The sequence below is a fragment of the Mercenaria mercenaria genome, unplaced genomic scaffold (genome assembly GCF_021730395.1).
Source record: "Mercenaria mercenaria strain notata unplaced genomic scaffold, MADL_Memer_1 contig_111, whole genome shotgun sequence".
Classification (NCBI taxonomy): domain Eukaryota; kingdom Metazoa; phylum Mollusca; class Bivalvia; order Venerida; family Veneridae; genus Mercenaria; species Mercenaria mercenaria.
In genome coordinates this window covers 6335-29858 of record NW_026459084.1, presented here as the reverse complement: position 1 = coordinate 29858, position 23524 = coordinate 6335, and the positions used below count along the sequence as shown (strand labels likewise).

Sequence of the window (23524 nt, the reverse complement as noted above, 5' to 3'; positions counted from 1 at the left end):
AATAACTTGGTTTCAAAGTTTAAATTCAATATCTGCACAGACTTCGGAGAGAGCAATAATTATTGGCATACAATACCGCAATCCAGATTTTCTGTCCAAGGGGGATAATTTTGTTAAAATTTATGTAAGTGTTAAAGGACTTGATGCTGTGACCTTGTGTTATTACCTGAATGACGAGTGTGAAGTTTTAACATAGTATCTATTCCAGATACTGTAAGTTTCAATCGAATATCTTAAATAAAGGAGATATTGGACTTCATATAAAACCAATGTGGACGTCAATGCCAACATCGGGGCAAGTGCAATAGCTCTCCTTATTCTTCAAATAGTCAAGCTAAAAATGTTCCTTTTTACTGTTACGGCCCAAATAATTTCTCATAGAGTTTGACTGACTAGCATATTACAAAGAATCACAAAAAGCAGCAATTTTCAGAGGTATTTGTTTAATATAATGTTCATGTATTTATAAAATATACAGTATCAAAAAAATAACTTATACAACATCTTTGTACAAACACATAGGATACATTTAATACAGTAACAGAAAAAAATATTGCCATTTTCTGATTTTGTGTACTGTCCACTATATATGTCAAAGATGACAAGATATGTAATGCAATGTAATAATGTCCATGCCAATAATTCTCTGTACACAGTAAAATATAGCACATATATAGACCTATATAAAGGAATGTTACTTTAATGGAACACATATAATACATCTTTGCTTCACATGTTTTCCATGTTTAAACAATAGGTCAGTAGCAAGTTCATCCCTTCATACATACAAGATGGTAATCTTAAATAATATATTGCATCAAACATATGGATTTTTGCTGAAAGAATATTATATAAATTCATAAATTTAATGGAAGGTACATCTTTGCTGCGCTTGTTTTCCATGTGTAAACAATTAGTGGCAAATTCATCCCTTCATACATACAAGGTCGTAATCTTAAATAATATACTGCATGAGTCATATGGATTTTTACTGAAAGATTAATCATTATATAAAATTCATATGGTTACTAAAGCTTATCAGTATCCATGAAGAAAATAATGTGTTATTCAGAATTATACATCACTGCCATGAACCACAAAAGTTGAAACCATATGACTTGTCTGTCCAGATGGAGTATAACTTGGAATTCCAGCTTGCCCATTTTGCTGCCGCCCATTCACAACACTGTAGTCAATTTTAGCATAGTCACTGTTCCCATAATACCTCACAGGAAGTCTCTGTCCACCATTTTGTTGTTGTGGTGTGACCTTGCCTGGTGACCTTTCAGACCTCCAGTTATCATATACTTTTTGAGTAGTTTCCTGAATTTTGCGCTGATACCAACTTTGAACATGATTCTGAACCTCGTCCTCGTACTGTCTCTTTGGCAAACACTCGTAATCTGTATTAGAATACTGACTTTGTGGAGAATTTGTGTTACTATGGACACCGCGATCTGTACTGAAAGATGATGATGGTGTACTACCTAAACTTGCTGGAGTTGCCGAATTAGCTCGATTGCCGAATATTTTACTGCTGTAACCAGAGTCAGGGTTACTACTAGAGTCCTCTTTACTGTTGTTACAAATGTTTGGAGAGTTTTCTCTGTGGCATAAATTCTCGTTTGAAAAGTTTGGGTTCTCAGTAAGGTAAGTCTGATAAGCAGTTTTTGATCTAGGTTCTAGCTGGTTTTGTTTAGAGTTACTGCTTGTATTGTTTATCATAGGATGACTGTTGTAAATGTCAGATGGACTATGTACATCTGCTGCAACTGTTACGTTACGATTACTAATATTTTGTGTCTGGACGTCCCTCACTGTACTATATGCGTTTTCTGTAACATTTCCGTTAATGTTTCTATTAGCACCACTTGTATTTCCATTGTATCTCACATCACTAACACGTTTCACTTCTCGTACAGTTGAATATGGGTAAGACGATGACTGAACACTAGGTTTAGGTAACGTTGGTGGTCCAGTGGCTGAACGGACTGTTCCACTTTGTACCGTGTAGGGTGAACTGCTATATACAGGGTGAGATGAGCCATTTGAAAATGAGTTTTGCTGTCGAGGTGACAAAATCCCTGTCTGCTGCTTAGAAATAGATTTTGGATTTGGACTGTGCAAAATGTTACTTTGTAGATTTCTGGCCTCAGAAGAAGATCTGGTTGTGTTTGGAGTGTATGAAGTGTCCCGCAATTCAAGTGTTCGTTCTTCACTTTGGCTACGACTGAGATTTACATGATCAATGTCTGTTTCAAGTATTCCTTCAGAAGATCTTGCACGCTGGTGTAATCTCGGAGTTAAATGTTTCATTTCAACATACATATCGTCATGATTTCTTGGTGTGAAACCATACGAGCCTTGTGAGTTTTGGCGGGAAAATGAATCGGGAGCTAAAAATGACTTACTAACTTGCTCCTCTTTCCCGGAATGATTAGACCTAGGTGTACTAGAACTTGGCATTTCACACTGTCCCTGATCAATATGATCAGCACTGTTTTGTTCAGGACTAAATGCTGGAATCTTTCTACTACCTTGTCCATCCTCATATCCAAATGTAGAAAATGTTGGTTTTGGAACACTGGACACAAAGTTATCGCTGCTTGTTGAATTTCTGTAAGGGGAGTTAACACTTATTGAACTGGTTTCTGGCTTATGCACACTATATGTTTGAGTTTGTTGTTGATCCGGAAACATAAAGGATCTATCACTCAGATTTTTTTCACTTAGTGACATTTGTCTTTTTGGTTCAGTTGAAGATTCCGTCCTTCCAAAAGTCTGTTGCAGTGAATTATTTGACACATTGTTATTAATACCACTGTCAGTCTGACTACGCACTATTCCATTGTGAGAAGCGTAAGGACTAGATTCCCGTGACTTTGGTGTACTGTGTCCCATAGGGCCATGTGACCCTGACCCTTTTCTCGCACTAGGATACACCTGAGGTTGGGGGAGAGTGGAATGTTTCCCTATAGCACCATTATTTTGAGTACCTGTCATAGTCATATAGGTGTTATCTTCAGGTTTGTTAACTGTTCTTTCAACACTTTGTGACTGGGGTCTGTTTCTGACTTGAATTCTAGGTTCAACTGGATAATGTCTTTGTTCTGTCACTTTATTTAAGTCCGGTCTACTCTGAGACCGTTTTGTTTGTCCTTGTTTTTCTAGCACTTTCACCCTACTTCTATCCTTACTATAGCTTGGTACCTGCCAAGCTCGAATCTGCTGCATTGCCTGTTGCCTAGATTCATAAAATTCTCGTTTTCTGAAGCGTCCGCTATGATTATCTGACTGTGATAATGTTTCATCAGAGCGCGATTTAAACAAACGTCCATTGGCAGTTTCATGAACTTCAGAGAAAATATTTTCATTTGGAAGTGCTGAGTCATCATGATGATGATGAAGACAATGTCCGTAACCTTCCAACTTCTGTTCTAACCAGTTTTGTATCTGTGATTTCATATGATCATCATTAGGCATATAATAATTGTCATGTTCATTATATCGTTCATTAAGCCTTTGCCGACACAAGTTCTCTTCCTCGACAAACCGATCCTGAGTATATTTCTCCAAAGCTTGAAGACGCATCGTTGACCTGTGATCGACTTGATTTATCTGTTCCTGCATGACACGATTTGTAGACTGTATCTGACCATAAACATGATCCTGTGTGTCGTGGACCTGTTTTTCTAGGCGGTGTATAGCTGGAAGACAGTTACATGTTGGAGTGTAACCAACTGGTCCCTACAATAAAATAACAACATAAGAATGAAATATGCCAAGTAAATGCAAACCTAATATACTTCATAGAATAGAATGTTTCTAATACAGGCACTTGAGGAAGCACTCAAAAGAAAATGTCTGTAAAAATTCAGTACTGGTAATAAGAATCAAATTCCAAACCTTATGAACAACTGAGCAGTTTTTTGTTGCTGTTGTTTTTCTTGTATTCCAAATGTCAAAGACTAAAACGAAACTGTTATGTACTATAGAACTTATATTTATATGAAAACATGATTTTTTTCTAAATGAACAAAATAACTTACAACTTACAAATTTCAGATTTTTTTTAAAACTTCCTTTAAAATTCTATTAATATTTATTAATTGTAAATAAAGGTTACAAATTTTCAGCTCATACCTGTTTAACATTTCCGGCAAGATCCCTGTAATATTGGACTCCCTCTCTTGGCACATATTTACTGAAGAAACCTTGTACTGGCGCAGTATGGACATGGCATTTGTGTCCAGGAACATTATGCTGGGGTACAACTCCTCTGTGAGGTGGGGTCTTCTCCTACAGAATATTAAAATTTTATTCAAATATCTTTACTTCAAATGAGTCTATTTAGTCTTATGAAATAATCAAACTTTTAAACTGGCTTTAATGGGGTATGCTTACAGGTTTATACCCCACAATATCCAGATTTCAAAACAGATCTAGTCATAAAATTTATAAGTATGCTTACAGTATGAGTAAAATTCTACAATGTCCTCAATATTTATTTGTTCTCTGGAATTTTAAAAATGCTCATCACTCCTTGCATAAACATTTGTTCAAACTCTTGTGGAGTTTGATGTTAATCTGTCCAGTGGTTTCAGAGGAGTTGGCTGGACAATATCTCCCCTAAAACATGTGAGAGACATAATGACTTCCCCAGTTTCAAATTTCTAGAATCAGACCTGTCTTGGAACAATAGTAAATGGAAGACCTTTTTTCTAGAAAAAATTTAGTAATTATTCGGCCAAAAAAAATATTTGTAGACTAGTAGTTAACACGAAGGGTTTGTAAATACCTTTGGTTTTCTTTTCTTAAAGAAGAGAAATCGTTTGCCCCGGTCTGCTTTAGTGTCAGGTTTTTCAGGAATGTCCATATCAGGAACGACAACAGGACCTTCAAAATGCTGTACTTCTGGTTTGAAATTCACCTCCTTAACTGGTGGTTTTGCAGGCTGTAATATAAAAACATAATTCTTTAAGCATTTACAAAAAGCAAGTTGAAGTCACTTTCCATGTTTATTTTATTATTACGTAAAATTTGCAGATGACCAATGATTTAATCCAGGTGTCCCCAAACACCCATAATGTTTATACAATCATCTATGTTTCCTCCACATGTGACACAAATTTGTTTTCATCAAGGTAAGTAACTCTTTATACCATATGTCAAAATTCAAGTCCTTATATTGGATTTACTGCCCTTGGATACAACAGAACGCTTACCCTTGAGTAAGCTTGTATAATGACTATGATTTCTCCATGATCCTTTCTTCTTGCAACATCCACAGCATTTTCATTTTGCTGAAATATATATAAACATCCACATTTAGAAGTCCACTTATGTGAAAGTAATTTGTTTTTCATAATGACTGCATTAAATATCTTCTTTTTTTTTTAGGTTGGATTTAACATCACACCGACACATGGAAGGTCATATGGCGACTTTCCAGCTTTAATGGTGGAGGAAGACCCCAGGTGCCCCTCCGTGCATTATTTCATCACAAACGGCACCTGGGTAGAACCACCGACCTTCCGTAAGCCAGCTGGAGCATTAAATATCTGAATGTTACAACTGTTAAATCAATTCAATATAATAATTTCACCCAGTCTCATTTGAATGAATCAAATAGAAGGCATACTTCAAACAAAACATTCTGAAATAATAATATCTGTCATGTGTTTACGAGTCGGATAAAAATATCCGTCCAGAGAGCACCTGCGCATTGGGCGGTAACGAGGCTAGCCGAGTTACCGCCCATGCGCAGGTGGCCGAGTCGTAAACACATGACAGATATTATTATTTCAGACGAGAGTCATCTGGCATGGGTTTTGACGGCAAGGGTAAAATCACCGGAAACGCCAGTCCGGTGTGCAAGAATATTCATTCCATGATTGTTATTTTTAAACAGTTTTTTTAAAAGTGTTTCCTTTTAACACAAAAGATTTGTTACCTGCTTTCCTAACAGGATTGCTTTGAAAATGGAACTACTGGTGAAATGTCACATTCATATGCTATATGGTGACTATCCAGCTTTTCATGATCTACAGAAAGACCCCAGGTGCCTTTCTGGGCATTATTTCAGGCAAGGGTTGGCAGCTAGGTTAAACCACTGACCTTCCATTAGCAAGCTGTATAACTTCATCAAATGTAAGACTACACCCAATGCAAGGTTTCGAAACCCCCTGCGGTGAGAGACAAGTGATTCAAGTCATGCAGCCCCTTGTTTGGAATGCAGGCTGGATTACTGTGTGTCCTGTACTAAATATAGCATCATGATATAAAGCAGGGCTTCGGAAATTTGCCGGTTTGTCGGTTTTGGACCGATTTTTGACTTTTCGGACCGATTCGTGAAGTGAAAAAACGAAAAAAATCGGTCCCATAAAAATGGAGAAAAATATAAATTTCGGTCTGATATCTCAATACACGATCACCTGCCAAGCAGGAAATTGTTGGTCGCACCCTCAGATAATCAATAACGTGTCAAACGGTCAGATTGTCACCTTGATAATCGGTCCGTAATTAGCACATGACGCAATCAGTGCTCGCGTGGCACATCCTTTAATGTTTGCAGACAGCCGACTGCAGTTTATTAAACATTTTTGACTGGTTTCCAAATGTTTCTGACTGGATCCAAATCATTTCGACGGGGATCCACTTCTTTTATTTAGAATCCGACGGACGGTTTATTTCAAAAGGCTATGTTTGATCACGGTAAAAAACAAATGGTCACCGCATTTAATCAAAGAGCTATAATTGTACATTATAGGTCTTGATTTAATGAGACATCAGACGGAAAACCGATAAAAACAATTTTTATAATTACTGGATTTGAAAAAATTACATGATTCATTTGTTGGGGCTCCAGTTGAAACAAGTGCAGAAAATCGTCTTTGCAACCCGACTGTACAAAAAAGAAAAAGAAAAAAAAAATGGACTGGCAAACACGAATGATAAAGAAAACCGGAGCGGCGCTGTTTATCAGATCGGTCTTTTAAAAAACGTTTCAAATTGAAATTTTGTTTACATCAGAAGAGAATATATAACTTTATAAAATGTAGTTGCTTATTGAAGTACAACGTAAGTAAAATGAAATATCCGTGGCCAACCCGCGTGACCTTTTGGTACTGTTCATGCGGGAAGTTCACATAACGTACACATTCGGTCCACGGGAGAGTATTCTTAAAATACTGAGACTGTGTAGCAGAGTATATGTGTCGTGTAATTCACTTTGACGCATTGTATTTTATAGAATTCCGTCAAAGAATGAGGAAACATCACAAAGTATATGCCGTGTATACGGTACCTAAGTCACGTGCGTTGGCTTTTAGACTAGTTACGCACGCGGTGTCAATGCCGCGACAATTGTATCCTTGCAAGTATTTTCTCGAAAAAAACATCGAAATTTAAACAAAGTAACGATCACACATGACGCTGAATAACTGTCTTCATTGTATGGTAACTCGCGGTGACCGGTAACTCAGTTTTAATGCATGACATGCTTATTTCTTTACTCTATCACGTTTTACAAAATATGTAATATTGGGAATGCGGTGGGTGGGGTAGCGCAGATGTCAGGATTTTCGTTTCGGACCGATTGAGTTATCAAAATTTCCGGAGCCCTGATATAAAGGATGGTTGAAGTCGCTATATGACCTATAATTAAAGGATGGTTGACCTCAAATTGTATTATAAATGATGCTGGCCTCTATTGAGTCAGACTCTGCATCTATGCAACTAATTTTATGTTTAAACAAATATCTTATACATACTTTATTTCTTATAGAAACATCTGATCCGGACTCAACAAGCAGCTTGGCGATCTTCCGTCTTTTTAAAGCTGCTGCAATGTGTAAGGCAGTATCTCCATTCTGAAAGACAATAAATCGGTATGCAACAAAATCCTAGATATAACCCAGATTTTAATAATCCCTTCAAATTATCTATCATAAAATGTAACAGGGAGAGAAATATCACTTATAACTCTTCAAAATTTACTTGTTTTACCTAACTGCCTGTATGACAGAAAAAATTGTGACACTATGAGACGGATACAACAATAGGAATTGAAACATATTTTGTTATTTTAAAATCTTACCTTATTTTGTTCATTTATCTTTGCCCTAGCACTAATGAGGATTCTGGTAACTCCAGCATGCCCGTACCTTGCTGCTGTGTGGAGCGTTGTATCACCATACTGTAAAAACATAAAAACGATATATTCACAAAATATATATAAAATATACAAGTGTCACTCAATCAAGCATTCTCTTAGTATATTACTACACTGAAAAAAAAAACAAACAACAAGAACAACATGTTAAACACCCCATCCTAGGAAAAGTTAACAAATTTATTAATCATTAAATGTATCAGATCAATGGAAAAAAACCAACAAAAACTTACTTATATGACACAAAAAAAAGTAATAGTTTTCACTATTTAACACACAACTTATCTCCACCATACACATTCAATTTTTCCAAATTTATCACAATACTTGGTAGAAAATTTAACCACAGTTACTTTTAACTTAGTTCCGAAGTGGAAAAATTATAATAAAAATTTAATCATTTACTATAATAAAATGTCCTGATATCTGAACAGTAAAATTCCTACATAATGTAGTCTCAGAAGAAATCTAGCTTGTGATCAGTTTTAAACTGTAGCACTTAAATTTAACTGTGAATGTATAGAAACTTTTGTGACATAGGAATAGATCAGAGATGCAACAATCTACTTACGTTGTTTCTAATATCACTGTTACAGCCAGCATACAGCAGAACCCTAGAACTCTCGTTGTGCCCATTCTGGGCAGACAGATGTAGTGCCGTGAAACCAGCCTGAAAAATTACATTAAACATGGTCAAACATTTGACATGTCAGAAACGTTTACAGCTTGAAATATTAGGTAGTTCATATCATGACATATGGGAAACTGATTTGGTTAGAAACACAAGAATATGAATATTTCCTTTCTGAAACCTAAGAAACTGTTTTTGTGCTTTTTGATAAATGCTGAACACACAATTCAGGAGGGCAATAAAGCCCTAGATCGCTCACACTCATATATGGAAAGTAGCCCCACCAAATGGCAGCCATGTTTTTACAAATCAAATAATTTGAACAATCTTATTAAAAAGGTCCACTGACAAATCAAATGTGGCACATTATTTAGTTTTTTTTAAAGTTGAACTAAGGAACATTTTTTTTTTACCAATAAAAAGACCATAGAATTGCTTCAACTGCACACGTACCTTTAATAAAATGAATATATTTATAGCTGAACATGTGCATCAAAATGTATGGTTCCACATGTAAGATAAATGCCTTACCTTATTTACTATAGAGACATTCACATTGAACTTTACCAGCAGTTCTATCGTCTTACTGAACCCATTCCAGGCTGCCTCATGTATAGCTGCGTTACCATGCTGAAAAAAAAGTTAATAAATAAACATCAATAACATATATATCTGTAGTATCTGTTAAATTTCAACAGATCATGCAAGCATGTCATAAATTAGTAATCTACTAGAAATATTCTATTTTAAACATAAAACTACTGATTATACATAAATAATGGGGCACATGTCAAAACTGCAACGTGGCAGAATTCTTTTGAGTGAAAACCTTTGAAAACATTTTGCAACAAACTGGTTCCAATAAATAATGCAATTTCAAAATATCTGCAATGTTAATATTTATTTTATTTTGTTGGGTTTAACGTCGCACCAACACAATTATAGGTCATGTGGCGACTTCCCAGCTTTTAATGGTGGAAGAAGATCCCAGGTGCTCCTCCGTGCATTATTTCATCATAAGCAGGCACTTCCTGAGTAGAACCTTCGACCTTCCGTAAGCCAGCTGGATGGCTTCCTCACATGAAGAATTCCGCGCCCAGAGTGAGGATCGAACCCACATCGATGAGGGGCAAGTGATTTGGAGTCAGCGACCTTAACCACTCGAGGGCCCAACAATGTTAACAAGACCGCATATATTATAAACTACAGATATAAATACTTACAGCATCTTGAACATTGTCTTTTTTGTATGCTGAACTGTTGTATTTTTATTTTACAGAAGGCCACATTGAAACTTAAGATTTGTAATATATTCTAGAACTGTTATATGTCTTTATGTGTTACCATCTTTAAATAAAGTTATTATTATTATTATCATAATTATTACTGTCTCATTAGCTATTGCATGTAACATTTTTTTCAATGAGTAAACCATACCTCGTCCTGTGTGTTGACATCACAGCCTCTCTCCAGCAGTGCAGTTATAACTTCTACATGACCCTGAGACGCTGCTCTGTGTAGTGCTGTATAACCACTCTGAAAACAATGAAATTACAAAATGTCAGGAACTTTTCATGTTTAATAGGAAGTATAGTCATTTTGTTATCATTTAGAGACCAGTTGTTGTACATGTGTGTATTTCAAAACCACAGCCCTAAAAAAAAAAAAATACATTATAGAAACTTTTCGTATCTTACTGATCCGATAGCCTGTTATTACAAATATACCTTTTGTTATATTTTTGTTAAATGCATTTTGCTGCTTATGTATGTAACGTTGTAAAGGGTGTTGGCGCTATTTTTCACACTGACATTACGTCAGTTCCACTATTTATGTATTACCCTGATGAAGCCTTTCAGCAAAACGTTGGTATATTAAAATCGTAATAGTTTTTTGTGTTTGGTGGTATTTTTCTACTATTATATAAAACCACAGCCCTCTCATTCTACAATTTTCTTCTGAAACTGATCAAGTTATTGAAGGTCTAAGTGTCTAAATAAATAAACAAACCCTTATTCAGCTATCATGAAAGTTAACGAGACTTTGCTCTTTTTGCTCTTACTGCCTTGCATATATTATAAACTAGAGATATAAATACTTATATACTTACAGCATCTTGAACATTGATTTCACAACCTTTCTCTAGCAGGAACTTTGTAACATCTGTATAGCCATTCAGTGCTGCATAATGTAAAGCTGTTCTACCATCCTGCAATGAGAAATTAATACCATTTGAAAATTTAAAAAGAACTTAAAATACATATGTAGGAAACATAATTATTCTTTATATTTTCTAGTACTGTGTTCTTTAAATTTGTCAGTATTTCAGTGTCAATACAAAATCATCCTCTACTGAACATTAACAATTGTACTAGTTTTGTTCTATAGTATTTTTGCAAATGAGTTTAACATTTATATACCTCTTAATAGCTATTTAAATGCTTCCATTCAAACATTTTTTAGCAATAAAATAATCATTCAATGTTTAAAAACATTATTAATCAATTAAAGTAAATTTTAAGAACATTATTAATCAATTAGATTTTCTATCATTCACATAATAATAAATACATAATTTTATACTAACCTCACATTTACAACTAACTCCAGATTCATATGAATCACAGAACAATGATCTACGGGCCATTTTGTCTTATCATATACACATATTTTATTTTAGTTTAAAATCCCCAAACTTTGCAAGCACAGAGAGAATTATTTTTACAATATTTTACACAGTTAATCCTTTGTAATGATTTTTTTTTGATTTCACTACAGCTAATTTTTCAATTATTCTATTTTTTTATAAGTTCTATAATTTAAATATGTTAATTTATCCTTTTTGAATAGCAAACCACAAGTAATTATATTTATATCATACTACTGCATAAATATAACCTTAGAGTAGAAGCCAAGTGTCCAGGAGTGATTACTGCCCCTGATTAAGTGATATGGGAGTGATTGACATCTGGTGATAAAAACAATTAGAAACCATGTCATTATTAAAGCTGGGTTTTTTTTTTTTTTATAAATCACTCATGTGTGTGAATACAAATTTATCCAATGAAAAGGTAAATGTTAGAGTGTGCCAAGCTAATACATATGTAATTAATTCAACAGAATTTCAAGATAATTGTTTGTCACATTTTTTATGAAAGGGCATGTCACGTCAGGTCAAAGGTCAATATTTGCATTTTTGGTTAAAATCACCATATGTCAGAATTAAACTACTGAAAAGGTGTCACAAATAAGATATAAATATAATCAAATTATTAAAATTTTATTTGAAAACTAATTTCATGGTCAGGTGTTATAAGAATGTGTTAATTCTGATTACTAAGGTGATAAATATAAAATAAGCTAAATGCACCAAAATAATTTTCTATTTAATTTATACTAAATTATTTTAGGTAGTTTGTGAAGAAAGTTCTACAACTTATATTAATCATACTTGACTACTCATTGCTGACTGAATCGATCGCCATGCGGGTATGAGAGAAGAGAAGCCAGGTTCCCTTTAAATGCCGAGTGCCAAGTAAGGGAGCTACTGGTACCAGCACTTGAAGCGGACGCTCTACCACTAGGTTATCAAGGTGATTAATTTGCTACTCATAAAGGCCCTTTTGTAAAATCACATATGCTGTGGTTATTTTTATTTTTGACAACAACACGGAGGACCAGTATCAAACACTTTTGAAAGGTTGGTGGAAATGGCCTATATATACCTTATTACAATACACTTTTGGGGGGAAATTGGCTCATATATGCTGTATTACAATTTTTCCTCCAAAAGAGAATGATACACGCCTCTATTAACAACATAAATAATCAGAAATTCAAGATAGTACGTCCCATCTCTCATACATTTGAACTGCTTATACTGTAAATAGTTCAGTTTAGTCTAGAGTCAAGTACAGTCTAGTCATGAAAAACTTTTGGCGCAATTTCGATAGTAAACCACCTAGATAAAAATCTATGACATTTGTATGACAAGTGAATTGGGCTGTGAAAAGATCAATGCTAAAATACTAATGACTGTTTTTATCTATAAATTAACCCGAAGGAAAGAAACCAGCATTTTCTTTCTGAATTTGATGGCAATTTTATGTCCAATTAAGCAGTTAATAGGCAGTAAGTGGTAAATGAGCCATACTGTGATACAGCTACTTTTGTTTTTTTATTGCTTACATATAAAAAGTTTATAATGACATACATTATTTATGTATGTATAAAAATATATTTTATGCTGTATTTCACACTAATGGCTCTCTATTCTCCATTTTTCAGCAATAATCCTTTGAAGGAAAATTGATGTTATAAATTTCATTTAAATCCAGATTAGAGGTATAGATTGTATAAAACGAATAATGTAAGTCTGTTTTGTAAGTCTTTATTTGTTAATAAGGTGTTTCAAACTTTTTGGTTATGTGTAGGCTGGACAGAGTGCCTGAATTCTTCACTAGTACTAACTTGTTCCCTGCAGGAAACCTTCAAAACTCAATTTTTAATGAAATGTACCAACAAAAATATTGCAGAAACAAGAGCTGTCTAATGACAGTGCGCTTGACTATTTTTTTGAAGCTCTTCCACTTAATACTTACTTACATACTAAAACTTTAACAAAATTTTCTATGTTAAAAGAGGCATATTTTTCAAAAATGTAAGCTACAGTAATGTAACTTGCCTTGTAAGTCATCTCAAAGACATGTGTAAAGTCTGAAAGCATTTGACCCTGTATTTTTTAAAAACCTGCTCACATGCAAAACTTTAACCTGAAATTCTAAGTTAAAAAGGGTCATAATAATGACAAAATAAAAGCTAGAGTTATGGAACCTTTCCTTGTTAATCACCTCAATATGCCAAAAACATGTGTGAAGTTTGAAAGTATTTGGCCTAGTAGTTTCTGAGAAACCTGCTTACATGAAAAAATTTAACCGCAGATGAATGAGTGATTAAAAAAGCTCTTATGTTTGTAAAATCTCTAATAGTCAAGCTAACAACAGCTGCCAAAGGAGACAGTGCGCTTGTCTATTTTGATGCTGGATATTGAAACAGGGGAAATCTGAAGAAGCTGGAGCTGTCACTGAGTGTTTAATTACTCCAAAGTAAATGGACAATAATTACATTATGAAGATAATGGACAATAACTTAAGTCTGTGTCAATGTATTTAGTAATAACAGGGATAGAGAATTGTATAACAACATTAAATAAGAATAAAAGGGACATAATTCATGGACATTTCTGCAAAAGTAATGCATTATGACGGTTAAGTTTGAATCAAATCCCATCTCTAATAACAGAAATATAGTGAAAATGCATCAAAATTAACCTAAAATTCCAAATAAAAAGCAGGCATACTTCATGAAATATTGGTGTACCTTGTGTCATGTGACGTGGAACAACTATTTTAAGTTTGAATCAAATCCATTAAGTAAGAACTGAGATAGGGTGAAAGTGCACCAAAACTTTAATCTGAAATTCTAGGTAAAAAGGGGGATAATTCATAAAATATTGTTATGAGAGTTATGGCCCTTGTACCAGATGGTGTGGGTAATGGTGAGGAATAACTATTTAAAGTTTGAGGCAAATCCATGAAGTAAGCATCAAAACCTTAACCAAGGTGTGCTGACGCCGATGCCGACACCGGGGCAAGTAGGATAGCTCTCCATAAATTTTGAATAGTTGAGCTAAAAAGTAACATTTAACTCATAAATGCAGTAGTTATCCAATTCTATCCCTTATAAAGAAGGTAGGGGGATTGTCTCAATCTCAAAAACTTTCTTTGACAAAAAAGAATTTAAGGCAATTTTCCCATCATTCTGTTATTCTGTCTAGTAAAATAATTTGTTCATTTAAGTTCAAGAAATTACATAGTGTAGATGCAATCTTAATTCTTTCATATTTTCTGCATTTTATGGTTATTTGAAAGAAAAGAAATTTCAGGCATTATTAGTAAGGTACAAAAACCCATCCTTACATCACAGGAGCCTGCTTTTCTGGCCTTGTCTTGTGTTTTTGTCTTGGTAAAAATACACAACAACACAGCTATTATTTTAATCTAAAAATGTTTTTCTTTATGAAACTTAGGAATTCATGACCAAACGCTCAGTCAAGGAATTTTCATTCTCAATGTTGGTTCAATATATCAAGCACTGGAATTTAAAAAATCTAAGTTCAAATTTCAATCCAGGTAGAGTCAAATTTCTCAATGACAAGTTGACAAATTGCACTAGATCTATGCCAGGATAGGAAATTCGTTTTAGATGCTGGCAAGGTGAACTGATTTTGGTTGGTTTGGTAGGATTTTAAATCATATTAGCACATTTTAGGTCATAAAAGCAACATTAGAGAAAGACCCAAGGTGCCTTTCCGAATATTATTTTAGGCATAGACCAGTACCTGAGTAGAACATGCCAGTTAGAAAATTTCCACACATGAGAAGATTCTATATCCCTAGTGAATTTCAAACTAACAGTGATGCCAGGTAGACGAACTTAACCAATCGCTCCTGGAAGCGCCGATATGAACTGATTCTTAGTCTAGTTCTTTCAAATACTAAATTCTACATAAGATTATAAATGTATATAGACCTGATCTGACTCAAATGTGGCACCAGCCTGAAGGCACTGAACAATATCCTCAATGTTTCCCTTGCTGGCAGCGTGACGTAGATGGTCGGATAACGTTGTGGCCCTTTGGGAACCTACATCCATACTATGTGCTGAAAAGAGAAAATTTTAATACAATTTGTACACGGTATTACTGTCACAGAATGCATTAATGTTGAAATTACTCTCTGCCGTAGCAAAACTTAATGACAAATTATGCATTATAGGCATGTCTCCACCAGTACATTATAGTACATACACTTAATGATCCTGAAAGAAAATCACAGTTCATTAAAGACCAATAAGTAAAGTCACCTCAGGTCATGTGAAAACAGTGCCCACATTCCATGCTTTAATTTGAAATTCTAATCACATACTGTATTTTGAACTAATCACCCAGCTTTTATCTTCTCTCCGGGTAGAGGTACTGGTCTAACAATGGATAAAATATGCAAATTATGACAGCTATCAGTACACAAGAAAATACCAGTTTTAATCAAGGTGCTTGACAGTATTATAAGGATGTTAGCATACTCTTCATATTCAAGTATGATAAAAAAATCTTCAGATGCCTGATAAGCAAAGTGGCCACCCGTCAATGTTTCAACAAAATGAGAAAATATTGACGTTTTTTGTGTCTGGAGAATATAAGCAATGTTGGTAAACTTTTTTCTGGGTTTCAAACAGATCCCTCAACTTTCTCACATGAAATACAGGTAAACAAAAAGCCACCAAGGTACTATCATTGTCCCTTAAATATAAATGAACATCATAAACCAGAAGTACTTCCTTCTAAGAACTAAATCCTTCCACTTTTCTTTCCAACTTCACCTATTTCTACCACAGACTAAAGTACAATAATTAGACAGATTCTCAACGGACGACTTGTCACGCTTTTGCAACTTCACATATATACATGTTCATAAAGCAATTATTATAGCAAAAAACGTGTAATTGACTGATTTAAATTGTCTCATTTTTGCAACTTCACTTATATACATGCTCATATTAAAGGCAATTATCATAGCAAAAAACATGTAACTGACCAATTTAAATAGAATAAATAAATCATGAAATGTATTTCATAAAAAAAAAAACCAACCTGAATATCATTTTAATGTAAAATGAAGGAGTGATTGTAACTGACATGTGTATTATAAAGCAGAAGATTTACAATCATATCTAGGAAGTGAGACAAGCCTGGTACCAAACTTTAGTACTTATAATTTATGAGAAAGCTTACATAAATAAGAATTCATACCTAATACATGTCATAAAATATCTTAGCCATCTGCCGTAGTTTAATTAAATCCTTTATTCATGAAGACACATATATTTATTCCATACACAATATGTGTCAAGGCACACTATATTATTCCTCAGTCAAATCCAGTACAATAGCTTCCCTTTATTTACAACAACCAGCTGAACAGGAAACACGTTTTATGGCTGCATTTCACAGTTTATTCATACACAGGTAATGAGAGTGTAAGATCTACAGTGACAGCTTGTCGAGGACAGCGAAATCAAAAATTGATACCCGTGAATCAAATACAAATACGTGTGCAATTCAACATGTTATCATTTTAATCGTAAAAAGCACTTGGTCCATATCTGTACAAGAGGAAAATTATTCTTTATGTTAAGTTGACGCTATATTTCATGTTATTTATTCAAAAACTGTTTAATTTTCAAAAATTCTTTGATAGTGTAAAATCTTACAAAACGAATGTTTTCTTTAAGAAATATCAATATTTGAATTCTTAGTTCACTGTCAATTGATAAATTAACAAATTTTGGTAAGGTTAGGAGACTTGTCATTCTGTGGGGCCAATTAGCAAACTTATGAAATAAACTGCCTCTACATCAAACAAGAAATAGAAGGAAGATAAACACAGAAAACTGGAACATCAAAGATAGGCGATATCTGGATATTCTTATGACAGAAATTCATAATTATAATGCTCTTTTTTTCTCATTAGAATTCTTAAACATGCCAAAAAATTATGATTTCAAGTGTATCCGAGGATGTACAATGACATAACAGTTACCTCATCTTACTGTGTTCAGAAGGAAAACTATTAACTACGCAGTACCTCTTGCATATTAACCTTTAGCCTGCTGGCGGCAAATGATTTGGCCTTTGCAACCACTGCAGACCAAGATCAGTCTGCACATCCATCCGTGCAGGCTGATCATGGTCTGAGGAAACACCTCTTTGAATAATAAGTGGAACTGCCAAAACTGAATGATGGACCAGTCCATTTTAGAAATTTAGCAAAGTAAGTTACAAAAAAGAAAGTGATAATGTCTGGATACAGTTTTCCCCAAAAGATTTCAGTACTATCAAACTCTGAAGCTGCTTGAATTTCAATCAACTAGTATCCTCCCTGTAACATGGGGCATCACTTAAGTTCATGGGCTCTTTTTAAATAAATTTAAGGGCAATAACTCAATAATGTGTACATTCTGACTAGATATGCTCGAAAGCATCTTCCCTTAAATACAACCATTGACATAATTATAAACTAAGCATTAATATGTACTGTTTGACAAATAAGTAATAGCAAAACTGAAAAAAGGATATAATGTACATAAAGGATCATGTTGATTTTTTTTCAGGTTTAGTTCTTTTTCACTCTGTATGATACCTTATATACTTAGTTAAAATTGTTATCAAATGTAGAGACTGTAAGATATAAACAATTTTAAGGCTATAACTCTAGAAATTATAGCCCATTCACATCCTCCTACCACTACATCTTAAATTTGTAAAGGCATAAAAAGTTCCAACTTTAACTCTTTTTATGATCCCAGGTCTTTCTTAACATGTTATATTGTGCTAATTTTAGCAAAAATCTATTTTTCAGCCTTAACACAAACCAATAAAAAATTACAGGTAAATTTATATTGCAAGATAATCAGTAGGGGAGCAATCAAAGCTGCAAATATTACCTGAGTGAAAACATAATCCAAGTATTTCCATTTCCTATGAAATAACTGATGAAAGGCATGTTTTAAAACCATACATTAAAAAGAGAGCTTTAAGTGGCCAGCAATTGAATAAATCAATTGACAGAATTAAATCCCACATGCAAATTTTTGCTAACTGCCAATTTTAACACTTACGATATTGCTTACTTTTCAACTTTTAATATCATTAGATTATTTTCACCTCATTTAAAATCCAATTAAATGTGTCACATAAATGTTGAAATCGTTTTAATATCTTTCTTATTTATATGATAAATGAAACTTTTATCACAAGTTCAGATACAACATATGGCTTTAAAATCTGTAAGAAACTAGAACTAGATGTCTCCCCATAGCATAGTGCTAATAGGCAAGAAGTCAATATGGGACAGAAGCAAAAGTCAAAGAGACATTGATGGTTGGCTGCAATAGGGATCATCTACTCGGCATGTCCAATCATCCCATAAAGTTTCAACGTTCTGGGTCTAGTGATTCTCAAGTTAAATATTGGAAATGGTTTTCCATGTTCTGGCTCCTGTGACCTTGACCTTTGATCGAACTGGAATGCCCCTAAAATAAATTGGGGTCATGTACTCCGCATGTCTGATTATCTTATAAAGTTTCAACATTCTGGGTCAAGTGGTTCTCAAGTTATTGATCTGAAAGAGTTTTCCATGTTTAACCCCTGTGACCTTGACCTTTGATCGAGTGACCCAAAAATAAATAAAGGTCATCTCTTCTGTGAGTCCTACCACCCTATGAAGTTTGAATGTTCTGGGTCAAATGGTTCTAGAGTTATTGATCAGAAACAGTTTTTCTGTTCAGGTCCCTGTGACCTTGACCTTAGATCAAGTGACCCCAAAATCACTAGGGGTAATCTACTTTGCATAACCATTCATCCTATGAAGTTTCAACATTCTGGGTCAAGTGGTACTCAAGTTATTGATCGGAAATGGTTTTCCACGTTCAGGCCCCTGTGACCTTGACCTTTGATTGAGTAACCCCAAAAACTATAGGGGTCATCTACTCCATAAGCTTTATCACCCTATGAAATTTGAAGTTCTAGGTCAAATGGTTCTCTAGTTATTGGTCGTAAATGAAGTGTGACGGACAGATGCCCCTGTAACCTTGACCTTTGCTCAAGTGACCCCAAAAACTATATGGGTCACTACTCTGTAAATCCTATCACCCTATATGAAGTTTGAAGGTTCTGGGTCAAATGGTTCTCAAGTTATTGATCGGAAATGGTTTTTCATGTTCTGGCCATGTGACCTTGACCTTTAATAAAGTGACCCCAAAATCAATAGGGGTCATCTACTCTGCATGTCGAATCATTATATGAGGTTTCAACTTTCTGGGTCAAGTGGTTCTCAAGTTATTGATGGGAAATGGTTTTCCATATTCAGGCCCCTGTGACCTTGACCTTTAATAGAGTGACCCCAAAATCATTAGGGGTCATCTACTCTGCATGTCCAATCATCCTTTGAAGTTTCAACATTCTGGGTCAAGTAGTTCTCAAGTTATTGATCGGAAATGGTTTTCCATGTTCAGGCCCCTGTGACCTTGACCTTTAAAAGAGTGACCTCAAAAACAATAGGTGTTGTCTTTTTCATAAGCCCTACCACCCTATGAAGTTTGAAGGTTCTAGGTCAAATGGTTATAGTTGGGGGGGGGGGGGGGAATGAGACATAATTAAAGTCTGCTGCCTTTCTATCACACAGAAATTGAAGATTAAATTTTGTTCATATCTGAAAAAGTCTTCAAAACAACACAGTCTTTAAGTGCCATGTGGCGGCTGTAAAATGTCTCCCCATACTTGAACTCGGTGACATTGTATTTTCTGGTTCTTTAAGATCATGGAGTACAGAAGTTTTTAATATAATAGAATTCCACTTAAGCTGGTGCTTAAGGGGCATGAGTGGTGTTGCTCATTTCATTACCACTCATGAACAGGCTCAATCAAATGGAGTCTGCTATTATTTTGCTTTGTTGCATTCTATAATGCTTCCAAGGTTTTATTCTATAGGAACTGTTCGTATATTTTCCCCCTATAAATGTTTTTCTATAATAATAATAACTAGAGCTGCTTTTGAGAAAAGCACATGTCTCCCACAACTGCCTAATCATCTGAACAGTAGTATATGAGTCAACCATGCAGCAAGACCTCAACTGTCTTATCAGACTTTCAGTGCTTTGATTATCAAAAACAAGTTTCAAGGGCCATAATTCGTAAGTGCCTGGGCTGATTTGGCTAGTTATCAAACTTGGCCAAGGTCTTATTGGCAAACACATTTTGTTAAAGTTTGGTGAAGATTAGATGAGAAATGTTCACTTAAGAGTGTGGACAAGATTTGTGACAGACAGACAGACACAAATGCACACACACAGACAGGAGTAAATCAATATGTCTCGCACACCACTGTCTGGTGGGAGACATAATAATGATAATAATAACTTTCAAAACTTTTCTATGTAAAATAACAACTATACTGTGCTTTTGTAAATAATATTGTCTAACATATTACATGGTTATGTATGGTAACTTGAGTGTCAAAGACCCTGACCAGTCAGTGGCCTCAAAAAATAACAGTAGGAATAATTTCAAAAGAAATTTGTGCACTAAATTTACTAATATATTAAGGGTCCAGAAACATGAAAGGTATTGACAAATGAACTGATAGACAATGCCTTGGCACATGACTTCCCATTTCTTAAAAACTCATGCCTATGAAAATGATCATTTTATAAATATCGACTTGTTACTTTTGTGAAAAAAAAGAAAGTTTTAATAGCAACTGTAGTCAGAAATGATGTTTAAAATGTCAGTCACATATCAGTGATATTGATCCACCAATATAATTTGTCCTGAAAGTTCAATGAGTGTACAGAGTATTCTATTCCACAGGAGTGTAATGTGCAGCACAATTGAAACAAAAGCATTATAAGCCTTTAACATTTCAGAATGTAAATGATAACTACCTTTGACCTGATAATCCTGCCCATAACTCTTGGCATCCTTTCGACATCCGGCACATGGCAAATGACGCCACATTTTTTTTTGACACTAATTTTATATTCTTTCAAATGTAATCTCAAAGAAACAGAATCTTCAGTAGCTATAAATTCACAATTCTAACATCGCTGGTAATATTATGCAAATTATTCCACATAATTTATTTCTTACGGATACAGCAGGAACTTCAATCACTTAATTTTTCATAAAGTCACAGCCGAGTCAATACAAGTTTCAGTACTGAAAAGGTTCATCACATGAATGTCGCTAAGTACATGTATATGAAGAGCGAGACATTTATCACAATTTGTACCATAACTGTCTACAACTTGTTGATCTAATCCAAGACTTAATGTCTGCGTCCTATCCATCAGCGTACAAACAACATGTCCATCCTGCTAACTACACCATCGCAATTGTCAACATTATACTTATCTTCATCAAATTAGCTTTCGAAAACAATAGAATTGTCTCTTTAATGCCAAATTTTACTTACCGCTAATAAACTGTGCATTTCCATTACAGATAAAATTTCTAAAAATATATATTTTTGTAATACTAGTAATACAAATAATATGTTTCTCGCAAATGGAGAAGAACACTTTTTCTCAAATAGTGTAATTGAGAATATTATCATGTTATTTTGTATGTTGTCAAAATACCAGCCAGCTGTTATAACAAACACCCATGTATATATTAGAAATGTCAACAGTCTGTTTTCTGTTTAACTGTTTACAAAAGTTTCTGACCTATAATTTTTAAAATTTACATAGTTCTCTTGAGTAAATATGAACCGCTAATTTAGTAAAAAGTTAAAATGATAAAACTAATGTTCTGTGACAGGCAAATTGGACCAATTTCTGAAATTAGCATACAAAATGGCACCATTTTGAACATTTTGTATTACCTTTTTTGTCACACCCAGTTAAAAACTGTAATAAAATTCTGGCTTGCACATAAAAAATTACACCTATCTCTGATCACAAGCAATATGCAATATATTTATCAATATTTCAACCTTAAATAGTAAGTTAAGTCTTAAGATTTTAAGAGTTTCTTATGACATCAGGTGAGTATTTTACAAATTTTTTATCACTTTTAATTTTGTTATTAATTAGCACACCATCACAAAACAAATTAATATTTAAGTAGATCTATATATCTTCTAATATTTAATCCATTTCATTTATAAATCCATTTTTACCAAAACTCTTTAGCACAAGAAAATGATAACTTTTTTATACATTTTATTATATACTCTAAATTTCATGTCTTAACAAAGCCAAAGGAACATTGCTCTAATTATGATTAGTATTTTGTCTTAATCAATAGCTGACAGACTTAAACAATAGCGGAAATGGAGATTCTATTGTTTTCAGGCAGACCACCTAGACATGAAAGGTTCTGAAGAAATTTGATAGGTTTTAACAGTTAATAAAACTTTGATCTGTTGTCATAAGTTTCACAAAATTGTATAGAAAGTTGAAGGTTATGAATTTCAGGCATTTAATGCTAGCATGGGTTATCAGTCTTTCTTGCAGACCTAGTTTAATGAGTTGTCTACAAAAATATTTATGGTCACAGCACTTTGCCTTTATCAATAATAATACATGGCATTGTATTAAAGCAAATTTCGAAGGTGATTCTTTTTTTATCACAAAATAACTGGGCCATAATAATTATTCTTTTCTGGCTGAGTGAAATTTCAACCAAACATTAGGTGCACACCTGTGACACATGCTGAGTACTATTCCTATAATAATAATGTTAAATAATCCTAGATCAAACACTTTTTGAGATACATGTAACACAAATTTTTAGGCCCTTTTAAGCATATTTTTACTAAGTCAAGGACCATAACTCTCAGATGTGGCTGTGTAAAATCTAAATTAAAACACTAGGTCCACATTCTGAATATTTTTTAAACATACCTGTGAGATTTGATGACATTATGAGGTCAAGTACTTTTTGAAATATGCATGACACTTTTGGATGGGTGGACAGTAGATGTACAGGAAAGGGCAAATCTTGGTGTCCGCCCCCATCATGGGGGAGGGCGGTGTTGAAGGTGAGGGGGCACAATATCATTTTATCAAGAAACATTAGATTCCCTCCAGAGAATTAA

The 23524-nt window shown here is 34.2% G+C and overlaps 1 protein-coding gene across 2 annotated transcripts; it reads right to left on the bottom strand.

Annotated features, from left to right (window-relative positions):
- Positions 1-430: 430 nt before the first annotated feature.
- LOC123552233 (uncharacterized) lies at positions 431-22201 on the bottom strand. 2 transcript variants are annotated; one of them, XM_045341717.2, is made up of 12 exons: positions 21366-22201; positions 15396-15526; positions 10915-11013; positions 10242-10340; positions 9336-9434; positions 8745-8843; positions 8099-8197; positions 7773-7871; positions 5226-5303; positions 4799-4954; positions 4144-4299; positions 431-3747 (listed from the first exon to the last, which is right to left on the bottom strand). In XM_045341717.2, exons 1-12 carry the CDS (start codon positions 21436-21438, stop codon positions 1075-1077), a joined length of 3861 nt encoding a protein of 1286 aa, XP_045197652.2. In that variant the 5' UTR covers positions 21439-22201; the 3' UTR covers positions 431-1074. The 2 variants fall into 2 exon arrangements, with proteins under 2 accessions (XP_045197652.2, XP_045197660.2); XM_045341725.2 differs by lacking the exon at positions 21366-22201 and adding an exon at positions 16675-16808.
- Positions 22202-23524: the final 1323 nt, after the last annotated feature.

Excerpts from the sequence above, each read along its gene's own strand:
- LOC123552233 (XM_045341717.2), bottom strand. The coding sequence starts at position 21,438 with ATGTGGCGTCATTTGCCATGTGCCGGATGTCGAAAGGATGCCAAGAGT. Across the intron at positions 8,198-8,744 it reads ACAGTGATATTAGAAACAAC|TATGGTGATACAACGCTCCA; the intron begins GTAAGTAGATTG and ends ATGTTTTTACAG. Across the intron at positions 5,304-7,772 it reads ATGTTTCTATAAGAAATAAA|CAAAATGAAAATGCTGTGGA; the intron begins GTATGTATAAGA and ends TATATATTTCAG.